Source organism: Phoenix dactylifera, chromosome 8 (assembly GCF_009389715.1).
Source record: "Phoenix dactylifera cultivar Barhee BC4 chromosome 8, palm_55x_up_171113_PBpolish2nd_filt_p, whole genome shotgun sequence".
Taxonomy (NCBI): domain Eukaryota; kingdom Viridiplantae; phylum Streptophyta; class Magnoliopsida; order Arecales; family Arecaceae; genus Phoenix; species Phoenix dactylifera.
In genome coordinates, this window is record NC_052399.1 from 22,168,251 (window position 1) to 22,187,662 (window position 19,412).

General features: G+C 37.6%; 1 protein-coding gene across 3 annotated transcripts; it reads right to left on the reverse strand.

Moving 5' to 3' along the window:
* Positions 1–80: 80 nt before the first annotated feature.
* On the reverse strand, positions 81–9,675 carry LOC103711942 ((S)-coclaurine N-methyltransferase-like). 3 transcript variants are annotated; one of them, XM_008798273.4, is made up of 8 exons: positions 9,404–9,675; positions 7,781–7,889; positions 4,918–5,142; positions 2,506–2,605; positions 2,305–2,415; positions 1,892–1,975; positions 1,521–1,579; positions 81–467 (listed from the first exon to the last, which is right to left on the reverse strand). In XM_008798273.4, exons 1-8 carry the CDS (start codon positions 9,588–9,590, stop codon positions 275–277), a joined length of 1,068 nt encoding a protein of 355 aa, XP_008796495.2. In that variant the 5' UTR covers positions 9,591–9,675; the 3' UTR covers positions 81–274. The 3 variants fall into 3 exon arrangements, with proteins under 3 accessions (XP_008796495.2, XP_008796494.2, XP_008796496.2); XM_008798272.4 differs by having other exon boundaries at positions 4,918–5,160; XM_008798274.4 differs by lacking the exon at positions 4,918–5,142 and having other exon boundaries at positions 9,404–9,674.
* Positions 9,676–19,412: the final 9,737 nt, after the last annotated feature.

Below are 19,412 nucleotides of genomic sequence, written 5' to 3' on the forward strand. Positions count from 1 at the left end.
GAATCCAACACCCTCTTTGAATTGCACCTGCAAGTTCACAAAATTCACTAGTTCTGCATGGTACAAAGTTATTTAGGATGTTATCAAGTTCGAAATCACTAGCATTATTTTGCCGATCGTACATTATATTTTTCATCATTCATAAATGTCCAATTTAAGCCACCAATTTCTACCCAACCACAAAGGATAACAGAAATGTTCCCAAATAATACAAATATCAGAAACAAAGGTACATGGAGGGCCAATAAGTTTGCCATGGAAAGCTTTTGCATCTTTATTTCTTTTTAAATAGGTATAATGTGATCATCCACTCTTCTCCATTATTATACCCAAAGAGTTCTGCCACAGCAAGGAAGAATGTCCGCCAATAAGCAATCCACTTAGTAGCTGAATCATTCCCATAAGTAGTCTCAAAAATTGGCCTTACGGAAGCCAGGCTCCGATCCATTCTCTTAAGCCATTCTTCACTGCAAGACAATTTCAACCATAGGTTCACTCACAATAATATCAGCCAACATTTCTTACAAATGTTTCAAATCTTGTAGACACTTTTTTCCGAAAAGAAAGAAATATGAGAATCAATTGCGATGTGATTCTCAATCTCATTTTTGTAAGACATATAGATCACAAACACTAAAAAGAATCTCAATAGTCATATGCTAGCCAGCTATAAATCTATTGTGGTTATCACTACATAACTAGCAGCAACTTTTATCAGGAAGCAATAGTAGGTAAATTTAGGAAAGATTGGTTTCCTTTGTTATCATATCAAAGTTTATCCAAAGATCTTTTTTTCCCAAACGACACATATTTTGCATTATGAAAATCAATGAAGTGCCAGTCCATTAATATACCATTTGTCCAGCCTTTTCGTTATTACTTTGATATGATAGCAAACTGCTTGAAATAATCCAAAGCAGTGACATTGGTCCTGACAGAATTTCTTCTATGGAGGCGTGATTGACATTATCCACCTGGCTGTTTCTTAACACTTGAATTCACCTCATAATGAAAGGGCTCTGGCAAATCAATCTCCAGGAAAAAATCCACAATATGACCATATCAACTCTCTCCATGGTTTTGAGCATGCATCAGAAGTTCTATTTACTCTAAAAATCAGTTTTGATTCATCAGTTGATGGGGCAAAACTGCTCCTCTGATAGTTTTGTATACTTCCTTTGATTTTATTATCATATTCTGATTTACTTCTTTTAAATGTAAGATGTGCAGCAAGAGAGACTTAAGGCAAATTATTGTCAGGTTATTTTTCTACTTCACTATGTGTCACCCTAATCGCATAATATCTCATTGCTTAACTCTAGTTTGATATGTGAGCTCAATTTACAACTGTTAGTTGTCCTTGGCAAACTTCTTTATGAAAAAAAAAAAAAAACTTGGATACATCCTATTTGGCGTATTTTAGATTATGGGTCCCAGGATTTATTATGAGTTGTGTTTGCTGCTACTTTAATATTTATACGCATACTGGCATTTGGCAGTAATTTTTGTTACAGACATACCTTGTCCTTGCATAGTGTGTCCCCTTGACCAACCAATGATTGACTACGGTGACATCATCCTACATAATTTAAACTGAAGATTAGCACGTGAATAATGAATAACTGTAGTTCTGGAAGAGCTGTATCAATTGGTCACATTGCAGTAGCTGTGCATCTTATACGTAATTGATTAAATCCATCTGCTAGATATCAGTTATAGCCATGCTGGGCCTAGGGTACATGTCAATAAAACTTTCCATGCACCGCCTCTTTAGAGGAACTAGAAACTTCCCATGTCAATAATTCGACAAGAAACTAGAAACATTGCACATTGATCTCTTTAGAGGAACCAAGTCAAAGCATCATCTGACTAATCTGAGGAACCAATTAACCTGAAAATAGAGAAGTAGGTTTGCAGAAGGCATCGTCCCTCCAGCGAAGAAGTATCTTGTAATCCAGTCATCTTCATTTTTGTCCTGCATGAGAAAGACATTCAGAAAACCAAAGTAATGATTCACAAGAAAGAATATGATAGGTAGAATTTTGATTTCAAAATCACCTTAAGCAAGATTAAATCCTTTTAAACAAAAGATGGCCCGTTCTGGTTTTGAGAAAAGATGCAAAACAGAAGTCTCTGACTACGTTTTCCAAAAGAAAAATAAGCTTATGAAAACAGCTTATTTTTCTGACAATACTATTCCACATGAAAACTTGTCAGTTCTTTCAATTTCATTCCATCAGATAGCATAAACATGCCATCAAGCAGGAAATTCTGTGACAATGCACGAGTTTGAAGCAAGCATACCTCAAAGTGGTAAGGAAATGTTTTGTGGCAGAAGTGATGAACGAATAGTAGGCTGTCCTGCTTCATCCACTTCGATATCTTCTTAAGAAGCTCTTTATAGTTCTTCATGTGCTGCAGAAGGAGATGAAGCTGAGAAGTTCAAGCCCAAACAATACATCAAGAAATTTCAAACTTCATAAAAAGAAGCAAGAGTTTACATACTTCAAACATCTCTATTGATATAACTCGGTCAAAAGTAGCCTCCATTTCAAATTTGCTAATATCTGCTACAATAACCTCTACATTGAACAGCTGAAGGTCCCTGTAGGAGGAAATTAAGTAGCATTGCATACTGAAAACCCATTTATAAAAGTATATAAAGTAACATAGCTCCTATAATGTTCACCTAATCTCTCATAGTAGACATGCTCTCATATATGTTCATCTAATTTCTCATAGCAGACATGCTATTGTAAAGTGTTAACCAGTAAAATTTTACATCTGTTTCTGAGTTCATCCTAGATCAGGATACAGGTGATTTAGAAAATGCCATCCAACAACTCCATCTAAATTGGCACAGCATTTTGTTAGGACCTACTACAAATTATTTGTTATCTTAAATTCGTTAAAAATAAACTATAAAGAGATAAATGAAATCCAAAATACTTTAAGACAAAGGTTGAAGGGGACATGTGCTTATGAAAAGTCATGATCCCACATGCCACAAAATTTTGCAAGGTAAAAGGGCAACAGTAAAGCCAGCATTGTTATCTGGGCCACAATGTCAGGTGATAACAAGTCTGTGCATGATGACAAACAATGCAGATATAAGAATGCCAAGGTCAATTTGGGCAAAACAAAAATAAAGACGGAAATTTGTATGATTATAAAACAAAGAGGTGATTAAGAATTGATCACGATGGTATCGTTACAGAGTGGGAATAGTCCCACATCAATCATCGTAAGGAACTCTGGTTGGTCTCAGTACACATGGATCCATACTCCTACTAGCTCAATCTTTTCGGTTGGATTTTATCATAGTATCAGAGCCAGTTGTCTCTTCTCTTTGCCTATCAATCACCCTCTACACTCCTATTTTCCATGTGTGGCCCTTCTTTGAGTTACATCCTACAGGTTCTCCATATGAGAGGAAGAGTTGGAAAGTGGGAACAATCCCACATTGGGTCCATCCACCTACTAGCTTAAGCTTTTGGGTTGAATTTTATCATGTATCACCAAAAGAAATATAATCTAAAAGAGACCCATCTACTAGCTTAAGCTTTTGGATTGGATTTTATTAGGTATCAGCAAACGAAACAAAGGCTGGAAGAGGCAATAGCTCAAGCAAGGAGATAGAAAAAGGAGGATCCTAAAACGAAGATTTGGAGAGGAAATGTAATCTAAATTGAAGCTTTGAATTAAGAACTTCAAATATGTGCATTGACTGTGGACACAAACCTTGACAAGCACAGATGGTGCAGAAGAACTCATAAGTTTAACACCGAATGACTGGAAATATACTCACTTAGCTTACTATTCTGAGAAAGAGTGAAATTTATGAAATAGGATCCTTGAAGAATAAGTGTTTATGTCCGGATTCAGTTTGAAATGATCAATTTCATCTGATATATAGTTTATATTGAAGGACATTCCCGCAGAAGCAACTCTTTGCAAGAAACAATGAGCAAAAAATTCAATAATATCAGTAAACTAAGTGATTTTGCTTCAATTTGATTAGATCCCCCGATCCATTGGAGATAATCGCCTAAAAAAGGATCGCCTGTATTTACGAAAAGGTTGCTTGGATATATCCATTAGTTATTTCTTATCTCTAAAATTCTATTTCTATATCCATTTCAGATCTGACTGATCAGTAGATCTAGATAAAATCTCCCTCATAAAGGAAGAGGAGCGCGTTGGCGCGTCTCTCTTCGCTTGTTGGCACTCTACTCGTAGCCGTCAAAGTCTGCTGAAAAACGGAAGAGCGTGCTAACACACTAGGCCCCAACCCCCAATTCCAAACAAAAGCTTTGATTTGACAAAGGTTCGTGTAGGGAGAGAATAGGAACTAATAATGATGGTTCAAGGTTTTGCCCTTATTAAATTTAATAAATTATTAATAAATAATTATAATATAATCATAATATAATAATTATATATAATATAAATATAATTACTAAATAATATTTTTATACCAACCTTTTAATAGTTTCTGGAATTCAGAGATCAAAAAAGTTCAAGGTATTTGTATACTAAACTTTCATTCTAAATTTTTTAAAGGAAAAAAAAAAGATATGTTATCAAAATAGTTCTAGTTATAAAACAAAAAAATGAAGGAACTTGAAAAAGTAAACTCATTTTCTTATTTGAATTGAGGAAGGTAAAAATTTATAAACCGAATGTAAATGTAAGATATTCATATATATATATATATATATATATATATATATATATATATAAACATAAACAGCATGCTTTAACCAATCTATTTTTAGTCAGTTTGGTGGGATAGTTGAATCAGTGGATCAAATAATATGCACATGCATATACAACATTATAAACAGCTAGGTAATATGATAATTGCTTAGGATGGCATTTTTCTACTCTGCAAAAAAACATGATGCTACGATTTACCTACACTGCTCCTCTATATAAGCTTTTTGCGTTGTTGAATTGCATATCCCTGTAATACTGCAATTTTGATATTTCTTTGCAATGTATATAGAAAGGGATCCCCAACCACATCCTAGATCAAGGATAGATTGCCCATCTTTAACTTGTGCATTCTCACAATATAGCTCCAGCATTGCATTTTCAGCATCTTCCAGTGTGCTTGACTTGTCTTGGAAGTAACAGCAGCTACAAGTAATTGAAACGCTATATATTTTGACATATTAAAGTTAAAGGATCAAGATGCAAATGAAAATTTGCAAAACTAATGGATGCAGATTAACACAATTAACAAGCAAGATGAATAATCACGTTCCTTTCAACATAATCAGATGGAGATAAAGAAGAATTAATAAGTAGAAGAACTTCATACTTTGAAGTGCCAAAACCTAAGTCAGTTATTATGCTTCACATAACTTTTGATATAAGCAGTTCATATGAATTGTCCAGCAGTGAGCACCATATATTGAATGGATATGTTTGAAGATTTAGATCAACCTGAATACTTATAATGCAAAGGCCAAAAATATAAACTAGAATATTCAACTTTTATCTTGGACTCTCTGTTCAAATCTACTTTTTGAAACAATAAATTTGCGAAATATGTTGTTTCTCGTACTGGAGGGCTGGGAACAAGTTTCCAACCCACAAAAGCTTGCTTTATTTGGATTTTTTGTGTGACAATATTTACAGAAATTCAAGAATACTTGCAACAAGGTTCTTTTAATTGCATCAATACCATATAGGGTTTTTTTTTTCTTCTTTGAGGAAAGAGGGTATGTTTTTTCAGAAATGTCAATTATATTGCACATTAAATATCTATACATGCATGGTCTGTACAATCACAAGAAATGTATGCAAGATAGTAGATGTTGCACAGGAAAGTAGTAGACTTGGATTTCAATCCTCGCAGCCAAGACCAGGAGGGGGGGCAGGGTGGGAGAGAGAGCAGGGAACCTGGGTACCAAAGAAATAAAGAACCAAGGCAATCTAGAAAATGTTTCAACAATTTTTTTACCTTGAATGTAGAAAGCTATCAGAAATCCACTTAATAGGTGATGAAAGTATATCTAGAAAAACAGGATACATGGATTAAGATAGGAAAAAGTAGATATAGTTGTTCCTGTTTTACGTTGATTTTCTCGATAGTAATGGGAGAAACAAAAGGAGCTTGACTGTAGAGTTATGAAGCATGGGAAACCAACCAAAATTCAGAAGCAGGTGCAGCAACTCAAGTGAAAGGTTACAGATGCTGAGACTTGGTCAACTCTTGAAGTAGTTGATTTACTTGTATGACTTTTCTGGAAAAGGTACAAACTAGGGTTCAGCAGTTTCATCTAATGAAAGTCAAAGATGCAGCAAAAGCACTTCCAATCTGACCTTGTTAGTATCAAGGTCAAATCTTCCACAAATTTATAGTCATGTTAAATAATGACATGAAGTGGACAAAAGTCAGCTCAAAAGCAGCACCAACCATGTCATTGCTGTCAGTAGACTCGCAAGAATCTAAAATGTGAGCCAACTAGAAGACTGAAGCAGATAAAATAGGCAGTTATCGTAGACCCCTTTTCGATAAATAGCAGCTAATCTGATTCCAGCTACCAAATGTTGAACAGAGAGCAAACAATTGTCAGGTAGCTCACCACTGCTGTTTAAATGTTTTATAGTAAGTCCACTGCATCTATGGATATGCTTGTAAAATGTGGCTGCAGAAACCACTCAGTCTAATGAATTCACGCATATATATCAAGTCTATTATTTCACACAATCTCACATAAAAATAACATTAGCAATATCTGATCTTCAATTCTAAAAGTGCATGTATTAACTAGATGAAATTCACAAGGAATGCTCTGTACATTTCTAGTTTCCAGAATGGGAGAGAACTATCACTGCAGAAACAGTGATTGTCAACTGATCAAGGTTGGCAGTCCTAGTTGATAATGGTGCCATACCTAAAATAATGGGCCTTTGTAATAATATGATAGACTCCCACCTAAAATACTTAAAATAGGCATAATAACTAAGACTAGCCTCTGCATATTTTTATATGATTAATAAAGGATTCCATCATGCAGCAATTGCCATGCAGATCTTAATCAGATATTTTGTGGACCAACATGCACAACCAGGGACAAGACCAAGTTTCATTTTTATGTTGATGTAGTTTATAAAATCACATATGCCACTGGCAGTTTTTGTAGGAATGTCCTGGCTAACCGCAAATAGTTTATGGAAGTCAAAAGGCTACTTAATTACTCCATGGAATAGAAGTAAAGTGCCCTTTATAATTTGCAAACAGTTATAAATTTAGAAGTTGCAACTTTTTACTACGACAACCAAGATACGCGGTACCGACTGAACCGACGTACCTGTTGACATCGGTACCGGTACGGTACTGAACCAAACCGAGCCGAACCGGTACTGTACCGATGGGGCTAAAAGCCAAAAAAAAAAATGGAGCCGGTACGGACTGATCGGTTCGGTCCGGTACCGATTCGGGATGGGCTGGTACCGAGTCGGTATGGGTCGGTACCGAGTCGGTACCGGTCGGTACGGGCCAGTACGGTTCGGTACCGAAATATGTAGCTGTACCGTACCGGTAGGGTCCGGTACCAGCCCGTACCAACCGGTACGGCAAACCATGACGACAACTAAGACAAAAGATTCTGCATTCCCTATAACCAATGTTGCAATAGCCATTTATTATTTTCAACTATTAGATAAATTTAATGCAACTATGAGTTATCACAGGATACCAGCATATAAATATTGCATGAGATTAATGAAATAAAGTACTATAGTTACAACAGATAGAACTGTGGACCTGTATTTGAGATTCTTTCCTAGCACCAGCTTGAAAAATGAGGTAGGTAGCTCATAATGCTGGGAATTGGCTTTATCAGTTTCCACAGCTATAGGCATATCTTGGAGAGCTGTTAAAGCAATAAAATTTCAAAAAGCAGCTCTAGTGAAAGAGCAGCACTATAAGTCGAAATAAAATAAATACATTGCTCCGTATAAAGCGTGAGAAAAAGAAGGCATGTGCTATTCCACTAGAGAACTAGAAAATTGTATCCATGGATGCCAACAGCAAAATTTACTGTTTCAGTGACTTTGTGAGCAAAGAATGTAAAGTAAATTGTTCGGTATCTGGCACGCCTTATGCCAAGTAAAATGTCCTAAGAAGTAGCTAAACCGCCAATTGAAACATAAGTTATCACAATCCAGAACCTTACCCAAAAAAGCTAGCCAAAAGGTATTATTTGAATTTCTTGACTTTATATAAGTACTCAAGATCTATCCAGTGCATAGCCAATATGGGACTAAACACATATTTGCATGGATCTTCACATACCCCCCTCTCCCATTTAAGCTCTAGCATCTGCGCCAAGCTAAAGGCTCAAATACATTCAAACACAAGCACCACAATCGGCCCATGGTTAGCTCCAAAAGGCTTGTGCTGCAATATTCTCTAGTCTACATAGGCTATGGATCGGATTCGCTCTAATACCATTTTGTCACAACCTATGGCCTCACCCAAAAAGACTAGCTAGTAGGTATTATTTGAATTTTTTGGCTCTATATAAGTATCCAAGATTTAATCAGTGCATAGCCGATGTGAGACTAAACATACGTTCGCACGAATCCCCACATAAATAAGAACACTAGGAATTACCCAGAAGAAAAAAGAAATAGTGATTCAGAAAGCAAATAAAATGAACATGACATAAGTGAAAGACAGTTTCAATGTGGATAATAAACAGGCATCCTTCCCGCAATTATGTTACATGGGATTATCCACTTACAAAATTGTCCCTAAAGTCTACATAAGATTTAATTTTTATGAAGTTACTGTTTATGCAAGTCTTTTTGCCATTTTAACGACAAAAACTACTCTTCATGCCCATTGCGTTTGCATAAGGTTCTTTTTCATGCTCCCATGCTCGTCCTGTCACAACCACATCGATGGAGAACAAATTCAAACACCAGCTTGCAAGAATAGAATTGCTTCCAATCTCTGGTGGCACAAAGCTTGAAGGACTTGACTGACATTAATCGCATCTTCGTCCGTTTTGGATGGGTCTTCTCTTCATTCTTTTTCTCCCCAGTCCCCACAATGAATTCACGCCATCATAGACTCCTTGAAGGAGATATCAATGAATTTTAAGTCGTCATCCTGTTGAGCCTAAGCCCGTCTTTATCTATCCCTCTTTCTCTTATCTTGCTGTCGTTTGGCACGGATTATTTCTCCAACCTTACAGCGATAACGAACAAGAGGACAAAAAAAAAAGGCGAAATAGAGGACAACATTTGCTAATAAAATAATTCCGGCACCATGATTGGGAACAGGCGACGTTTGCGCTCTCGAGTAGTGTGAGATCTTTCCGTATAGTTAAAGAAGTGGATTACAATCGAAGAAGAGAATTTGAGATAAGTGGCGGCTTACAGCATTTGAAGTCGAGGAGGCGGGCGAGTTGGAGGTCGGCGGAGGGGAGGTAGCTAGAGCGGAGGCGGCTGGCGAGGAGCAAGCGCGTGAGACGCCGGACCACCGCGTCCGGGAGGAGGTTGCGCTCCAGCGACGCCACCGCCATCCGCACCGCCGCTTCGTACGGCATCCTGACCAATGCCTCCATCCCCTTCTCTCCTCTTCCCGAGTTACGACGTCAATGGTACTTGGCTTCTCCCAGTACAGGAACCCGTTCATCCCGGGCCGAATTGGATCGGATAAATATCGTTCCGAATTTATTTTTACATTTGAATCTTTTTAAATATAAATAAAAATTTAAATATTTAACTAATATTCATATCATATTTATATTTATTATAAATAAATATCGATATGGATAAATAGTTATCCGATCTGTATTCGAATATTCGATTCTATTTATAATCTGATTTGTATTTATATCCGTTTAAAATGAATACGGATATAAATTTTTGCATGCAACTACCATCCATATCCATATTTGTATTCTTCAAATAAAATAAATATGAATATGGATATGCTAGTATCCAATCCGATTGTAGCTCTAATTTTCAGTCCTCGATGAGGCCTTGCTTACCACCAACCACAAATTGGACTCTAATGGGGAGTCAAGAGTTGAACTGGAGCCAAAAAAATCTGAAATTTTTCTTAAAAAATAATTAAAAGAAATAAAAATATATATTTAATTAATAATTTTTAATTCAATGATGAAGAAATATTGATACACCTCAGAACTAATCTCTACTGATAAGACGAATCGACTAATGAACGCTCACCACCTAGCTGCTGACTGACCATTCAAAGCTTGCCACATAGCCGACTCAAAAAGCGTGTGAATAAATATTTCAAACTTTCTACATAGTTGGCAATAACTTGATCATGATTGCTAACTATTTTCTAACAAACACGATACCCGAGCAAATCGTATGACCAATAAACCGGGGTGAGATTCACGAGCGAGATATGCAGTTTGTTGCGCTGTACATTGCGTTTCCAGAGGCCTTTCATATAAGTTCTTTTTTAACTCTCTTGCGCTGCCTCTCAGTTACTCTCAAGCCTCCTCCTATTCGCTAAGAGTTGTGTTTGATTATATATCAGAGGATCCCTGCCAGACATGCTCCAATAGGTGGGCTTCTTTATTTTTGATGTTTCAAGTCGAAGCCAGCATTGAAGCATTATCTGAAACCATTAATCTAACTCATAGGTGCTCAACATCAGGATCACCGCCGATCGAGCACAATGACCACCGAAACATTGTTCAAGAGACGTATAACAATTTCATCCGATCTCTCTTATCCGAACAATAGATGAGCCATGATCTTCGACGACCCAACAGTTCATGGTTCAGACTAGTTCCCAGCGGCAACATATATATTCTATAAAAATATTATAATTCAAAAATAAAAATTGGAAATTTCATTGCACCACCAGAAAAATCAAGTATAATTGATGGAATTTTTAATAATTTAAGAATATTATCACTCTACTTTATACACCCTTGCAGGTAGTTTCTTTTTCTCAGTCCAAAAAAAAGGAAATAACAAAAACACCTTTTCTTAAAATATAATCGGTGAAAAAAAATATATTTATGGCCGTTCAACTTCTCCTTCTGTATGTTGCAAAGTGCAGACTTGCATATATCCTGTATTTCTTGTAATCAGTTATCAGTAAGAAGTGATTCTTTTCATATCCACATAAATCAGCTCAAGCTTGCAAATCAATAATAATAATAATAATAATAATATAAATATAAATAAGAGCAGCGGTAATAATAGCAGTGGAGTAGGAGTAGTAACTGCTATTGATTTATTCGAGCATTTACAAGAGTTTTTAAAATAGCAGCATTTACGAGAGGAGTAGTTGTACAGGACCATGACTTTTAAAATGGCCAGGACCACAATTTGTGTATTATATTTGTAATTCAGGGAGATGGGGGGTTGCTCTCTGTCTGTCTATTCACGTGAACATGGACCAGGACCACACATGTGGCTTCTAATTTTTCTTCTTCTTTTTTTTTGGGGGTAAATAAGGGGCTTTCAAATATCAACAGCAGAATTGGCTTTCATCTGCACCTACCATCAATAAATTGTAGCAAGACATGGACACAACAACATCATTAGTCTCCAACAGATTTCAATAATCCTCATTTATATGGCATGGGATCTATTTGTATCAATTATGATGATCATAGCCATTGCAAAAATTTTGAACAATTGTAATTGGAATACATGTCCTTTCTGATCCAAATTAGGATTGGAGAGAATCCAAATCCAAGCCGAAGATGGATAAAAGCCGTTCTCCATTTTTTTTCTCAGCGGAACTTAGTTTGTTGAGCTTGAAAACTTTATTTTTATTTTTTTGAACTTTTTTTTGTTGTTTTTTTTTTGAGAAAGAATATTTTTGTTATTTGATGGGGGCATCCAATTCCAGCTGATCCTCCTTGCTTTTTTTTTCTTTCTTTTTCTTTTCTAATAATACGGGAGGCTGGAAAACCAGGAAAAGTAGCCACTTTTTCTTGTTAAAACTTAATTGCAATCTTCCATATGACCAAAATACCCTGATACTTATATGACAGCCTGGTACAATATACATGAAGATACTCTTATCGTTCACATATTCTAACAATCCGCTTGCTTGTACTATATAAATAGATTACTTGACAATCTATTTAGATGCTAGTCCTTGATCACATGTTCAGTTATTAAAATGCACAGGAATACAGGATTTCAGATCCAGGCGTGTATATCTTATGCGATTGTAATTTTCGTACATGCATGATCAAGGACCACAATTGTAGCATGTCATGAAATGACCTAGTGTATGTCAAATCCAAGCCACTTGTTGCATGTATATCCGGCCAACATCAACCGCTACCATAAGAGAGGTACATCTGATGGCACATTTTGGAGGAACAAAAATCTTCAGATGTGCACACCATAGGAGATCGTACATAGTAGTCTTCCTTTTTGCCACATTCTATCATATCCATTTTAAAGAGGAAATGGGTCAAGACTCCTCCTACTAATGGAGTCTATCCTATTGGAGTTTTGACTTATAAAAAAATAATAATTTTATAAAATAAATAAACCAGCCTTATCTTCTAAATTTTAGATTTTTTAAAAACTTTAAAATTTGTATCCTTTTCTTCAAATACTTCTTTCAAAAGGGTTGCGACTCTTCTGAAAGAACGTTGGTTCTAGTTTCTATAAAGATGTAATATTTCCGAAACATCACATTTTCGAAAATATTTGCACTGTATTGGTCATCGGGCAGAGCCTATAAATAGGCTTTGGGTCCGGTATTTTGGATTACTCAATCCACATTACTACTTCTCCACTTCCTAAGATGAGATATAATTTTTCTCTCTTTTTTTTCTTTTCTCTTCTTCCAAGCTTGTTTCGAGTTTTCTTTTTCATTTGGGCATCTAAAGGAGTCGGTTAGGTTAAACCTCCCTAGCGATCGTGCTCATTAAAGAAGGATCGGGCTTAGCCGGATTATTGTACCTTGAGAACAAGATCGCGCGGGCCTGTACGTAGGGGGCAAATCACGTTCTTAGGGTAATGTATATCACATGCCTCGATCTAGGTAAGCTCTTTTCAATCTTCTGATTTTATTCTAGTAGATTATTCCTTTATAATACTTTTATATAATAAAGATATAGAGGTTTTAAGCAAAAATTTTCCAACATGTCCATCCCGTGACTTAAAAAAAATGCATGAAACATCATCATCCGCTCGAATTCCTATCTTCTTTATCGTCAAGTTATCCTTCCCTCTCCATCCGTCTGTGAGGCTTTCCTCTTTCTGTCCATGTCTCTTTCTCTTTCTTTGAAATACGAAGTCTTTTCCTCCCTGTGGCCATGGACTGTGTTCACTAATATATAATATACGGTCAGATGATACACACTTAGCAAATCAGACATCCAATGATTCATTAACACTACTAGACAAATTGATATACAATTTTTAGAATATTGTATTCACTAGTGTACAATACAAGCCTAGGTGATACACACTCGACAGATATTTGATATATACTTTAAACTTCTTTGTTACATACACATCAGTGACCCAGTATATACTTTTAGGCAAATCGATACACATTTAAGCAAATTAATATATAGTTTCCAAAATACTATGTTAATCAATACACAATATATGTCCAGGTGATACATACTTGATGGATTTCTAATACATACTTTAGGCTTTTTACTCAACAACAACTTAATACCTACTTTTAGACAAATTGATGCATAGTTTTCAGAATATTTTGTTCACTATTACATAATATATGCCAAGGTGATACACATTGGATGGATTTTTGATACATACTTTAAGCTTCTTTGATATATATTCAACAACCCAATGCATATCTCTAGACAAATTGATACACAGTTTCTAAAACATGGTATTTACCAGTGTACAATCTATAGCCATGTGATACACACTTAGGACTAACGTCTTTACATAGAAGAAGGTTCGAAAGAGGAGAAAGAGACTTAGAAAGGAGAAGAAATAGACTTAGAAGGATGAGAAATGCCTCACGGACGACTAGAGAGTGAAGGAGCATGGCTTGACCAAGAAGAAGTAAGATATGAGCGGACGGCTCTACGGACAATGCTTCATATATATATATATATATATATATATTAAATCATGAGATGAACAAACTTTATTAGTAAGACAAGGTTTATCCATTTTGACTCTTCGGTTTCCCCTTTAAGTTCGATACGATATGGTAGATAGCAAAAAAGGAAGACCCTATACAATATCGATTAGGGGTGGTAAAATATGACCCAACCCGCCAACCCGATCCATATTCGATCCGCCATAAACAGGTTTGGATCGTAAATAGGTTAATCCGTTTAACCTATTTATTAATTAGGTCGGATACAGGTTTTAGATATTTAAACCGTTTAACCCATTTAATATATGGTAATATAGCCCATAGAGAAGTGAGGCCAAAGGCCCAAAATGTTATAGAATATACACATATATAGTTGCCAGTCGGACCCCTCTATGTTGTTGAATGTTATATGGGTCGGGTAGGGCACAATCCAACTTCTCTGTCTCCATTAGCGGCGCTCGGTTCATCAACCCAACTTCTCCATCCCCATTAGCAGCGAAAACGAAACCCTTAGAGAGAGAGAGAGAGAGCAAGAAGCTAGATTGGTTGTTAATGGCGGGAGGCTCGGTGGCGTCATCGGGGGGAGTAAGCCCTGGCTTGGTGAGGGTCGTCCTCTTGTTGATGGGGCTGGGACTTGCCGTATGCATAGTCGGACCCCCTCTATATTGGCACCTCACCGAAGCCCTCGGCCGCTCCTCCACCTGCTCCCTTTGCATCCGCGACGGCTCCTCCCAACCCCTCCTCTCTATCTCCGAAGGTATTCTTCTTCTTATTCTTCTCCGATCCACTGCTCTCCTTCCTGTTTTTGCTCGAATCCGAGATCTGATCTCCTCCTATCACGGATCTCGAGCATGCCCGTGAATAAAGATCGCATCTTGAGCTATCGCCGAGGATGACGCCACCTCCTTCGCAGGCCCCTTTGAGGACCGCAACAAGGCCGCACTCCGTGGCTCGGCTCCTTCGGCTCATGCCCAATTCCGCCACCACCGACTCTTCCGCAGCCGCCATCCCGGATATCCGTCACTGTAGAGATCCCTGCGCCGTCGATCTCGCTTCCTCCAACTCCCCCAGCACTCTGATCTGAGTGAGACCTCTTTGCCTTATTAACCTTTATTTTTTTTATTAAATAGGTTAAACGGGTCGAATCGGGTTATCTATTTAAATCGGGTTTAGGTTGTAATTTCCGATCTGTTTAATAAATAGGTCAGGTTCGGATTTATAATTTTCTGATCCGACCTGTATCTGACTTGATCCGTTTATGTCCGACCTGATTCGATTGCCACCCCTAATATCGATGCAAGCACAAAAAGATTTTTGTTAGTTTCAGAGTATTTCATGACCCCCTACAGTGGTCAGTCTCCAAGCTTTTGACCGTTATAAATTGATCACATGAAGAATAAAGAACGGTTGACCATGGCACCGGACCCCCTTTTACTGGGGTCTCCTCGACCAAAGTTCCAGCCGGGGAATCAAATCTCAAGGCACTCAACCTCCATATTGCCCACGCTAGAAAAGGAAAATTCCCAACTTTGATTCTCCACAAAAGTCCCACCAAGTGACCCAAAAAGTTGAAGCTTTTTCTCATAAAAATAGTTGGATGGCTGATCCTAAAAACCTTCATCCTCTAATTCTAAAAGAAAATGTGGTCATCCCTGACACTCAAGCCTGATCTAAAATAAAAGGGGCGAACAAAGAAAAAGAAGGGCATCATGATAACGTAAGAAGTGAAGTTCTTCTCTTCTAGATACTCTCTCTCTCTCTCTCTCTCTCTCGCTCTCTTTCTCTCTCTCTCTCTCCCAGCTTCTTTAAGAAGATATGGATGGGCATGCACTAAACTTTGGTTAATTATTTATATTTGTTTAATGCAAATGGAGACACCCTTTAATCCTCTTTTTCGCCGCTGTCCATGTAACCGGTGGTATAAGTCAAAGAACTTCCTTTCCACTATACAAGTTCTCTTCATCATTTCTATTCCTCTACTCTCTCCATTACAACATATAATGTGATGAACAATATACTACAACAAATGGTTTGGTTGGAGGCCGTTTTCAGAATACCATTCCTGTCATTAAGGAGGAGGGGGAGGTAGAGCATTTAGGGGTGGGGTGGGGGGGGGGGAGGGAGAGATCTAGAGAGAGGGTGCATGGAAGGTCATTGGTTGGAGAGTGAGGTGGGATCGATAGTGGACTGAGATTTAGAATCACAAGACGCATTGGAAAGTGCTACGTGAATCGAGAGTCGAGAAGATAGGAACAGACGAGGAATGCTTATTTTAATAGGGAGAGGGGCAGCGGGGAACAGCTGTCCATTTATTCCATTCAGACGGGAGCAACAAGTAGACAACCCAACGTTCCTTTCTCCTCCTATATAAACCCCTCAAACCCTTTCCTTGATCCCCACACAAACAAGCTCTCTTTCTATAGGGGATTTCAATTCAAGTTCCTCCAGTGATGTTGTCATAGGCATGAGGAGATAGGGGATAGGTTTGTTGCGAGTTGTGGCGTGAGTTCTGGAGAAGAGTGGGCTTAATGGAGGTTGACAGAAGAGAGTGAGCACCCATGGTGCTTTCTTGCATGGCTTCATGCTCGAAGCTATGTGTGCCCACTTCTCTTTCTGTCAACCGCCACCGACTCCATGTCTAAATGACGTGGGGCCTTTGGTGGTGCGCTGCTCTTCTCCTTTGGAAGACTTCTAAACTTTCTACATATATAGGTTGTTTTCTAAAGACCGAAGACATGCACATCGTATTGCATGGTTCTTGGTGAACCTAATTCTTTCTTACTTAAGCATGCAACAGGTTTTCCACGTAGAGCAATTTAGCTGTCTTTCTAATTTGACATGATGCCATGCATATGTGAATGGAAGTATCAGCTTAGACTGCCGCTTAGCCTGCCAGATAAGTTTTCCAGTATTGATCCTGTGCATTTATGGCTGATGAGTTATGGTGTTTGATAGCCCTAAAGACTGATATATATTTGATAATCGAACATAAAGGTCTACAACTATGTCAATCCAAACTGCTAACTAAGGTAGCAATTCATTTAACTTCAGGTTGATTATAATAATTTGGTTCTGCATGATCGGTGAAATATATAGTTTTTAACCTTTCTATTTTTAGCCTTATACAAAAGCACTTTTTTCATTCATTTTGCAAATTTCAAAGCCTCAGAATGCGTTCAATGTGGATGCATTTTTCATTTAACTGCTGACAACATCAAGTGCAGGTTGAGGCTGATTTTAATGTGAAGGACTGATTAATATTGGACTGATGAATCTTTAAAGATGAAGTTTGAGCCCGGAGGACTAGAAGCAACAGCGGCGAATACTCAATAATCCTTCTCTTCCTCAAGAATTTGAAGGATTTCTATGAGCGGAGGAATTTTTAATGAGCTATATATTCTTGTGAGCTTTGAGATGCATGGACTACATCACTCACTCTCAATTGTCCTAATTCTTTGGAAAAATGTTTAGTTATTGACCATCAAAAAAAAAAAAAGAATGTTTAGTTATTCAGAAAGGGATCACATCTCTCTCTCTCTCTGTGTGTGTTTGTGGGTGTTTGTGTGTGGAAAAATACAGAGAATGGCGTTTATGATTCATGCAGCAAAAGTTCTCGTGACTCTGCAATTTGAAACGGCCAATGCATAATAGAAACGATATTCTTCATATTGCGGTGTAGCCCTTGATGATCCTGCACCAGTGTAAACATAAACTCAGCTGATTTCTACTCATGTAAAACCTTAAGCTAGCGCTGGTCGATTGGGGGTATGCTGTCAACATATTCATTAGCAGTAATTAACTATAGATACACCCATACATTTATTTAAGGGCTATTCCCAAATGAAAAATCCTCTGCAATGGCAGCACAGGTTCCTTAAACTATCCTACATGTTGACTAGTAAGGAGGAGCGTAGAAGTTCTGATAGGCAAAAAAAATCGGTGAGTTCTGATAACATATTAAGATTCTATTAAAAACCTGAGTGTTTAGATAGATGGGCTCAAGAATTTAAGTCCTTTAACATATTTGATATGTGATTTTTATTCTTTCACAGTAGAAAAGCTACTTAGTCGAAGTGCCAACCGGTCGATGTAAGGACCAAGTGATCAACTAGGGTAAGAGTTGCTCCTGACCCTCTCAAGTTTAGTCCTGAACTTAATAGTCCATGTATCCCGACGCAGCTTGTGATGCATTAGAGCCTATATTGTACATGGTACAACATTCCTGCAATATATGGGGTCTAATACATCAAGGGCCATCCCCCATTAAACAGACGGCCTGCCATGATTACAAACTGGACGTACCCTCAAGTTTGGTCTTTGAACTTGAGAGGTCACTAAGTGCTTTCTGAATCCAGACCGAGGAATGGCACGGTGGCTTTCTTGCATACCAACTTGATTTGACTACGTAACATCTTAGAATTCCAGTTTAATCTACAAGTTTACACTTCCAGTGAAAGTCGAGGCAAGTTGCGAACTAATCCATGCTATCAATTGCACCCCTAGCGAGAAAAGCTACAGAATACAGTTGTCTGACATGCATCGGTGAACCAAAAACGAGAAAAAAAAAGGGAGAAAAGTCCAAGGTCGATAGCAGTGACTCCAGAATGATGGCTCCAATTTCCAAAGCATACGTATGCTGAGTCGAAAGTTAATAGTTCATTGTAACGAACAATAGCTGGCATTGGACCCCACGCCATGACTTTAGTATGGAAGGCAGCGACAAGATTGGATGGCAATTCTGTGACATTAACTTCTTCACATGCAAAAGAAATGTTGATAACTTTGTCTCAGTTATTATATATAGAGCGTCTCACTGCCATCTACTTATGGTTGGTCTCAACCACGCGAACTTCTGGACGTGCATTCTATAATATATAAGTCGCCACACCGCCTGTATTCACTCTAAAACAAGAGAGAATAGAGAAGTAGATGTGATTAAATGGAGTCTTAACTATCAAATCAAATGCAATTCTTCTTATTCTTCTTTTGATGTGAGATCGTCACCGTCATCTATCATATGCTCCCTTGGAGGTACAGCACTCAAGGGTAATATAGATACTTTGGATTCTTCTATATCCAACGAGGGTGATGGCTCTTCATGCTTACATACGAGAGTCCGCTTTATTAGAATCTATATATCGGTCATGAGATCTTGAAAGACGTGTATCCCAACTTTCGTTCTTCAAAGCACTATGGATGACTCATAATTCAATTCCGATAGCAATCTAATGATATGAGAACTCAAATACTCTGAGTCTTCCATTGGCAAATTTCAGCACCCTCTAATCTCATCATCAAAATTTTCTAAGTCAAAATTGTAATAATCCGGAATCTCACCCAAAAT

Bases quoted from the DNA above. Each gene is read 5' to 3' on its own strand.
- LOC103711942 (XM_008798272.4), bottom strand. From the start codon at position 9,590: ATGGAGGCATTGGTCAGGATGCCGTACGAAGCGGCGGTGCGGATGGCG. The intron at 1,976-2,304 runs GTATGCTTGCTT...TTTCTCATGCAG, and splicing joins CATTTCCTTACCACTTTGAG to GACAAAAATGAAGATGACTG. The intron at 1,580-1,891 runs GTTAATTGGTTC...TAAATTATGTAG, and splicing joins ACCTACTTCTCTATTTTCAG to GATGATGTCACCGTAGTCAA.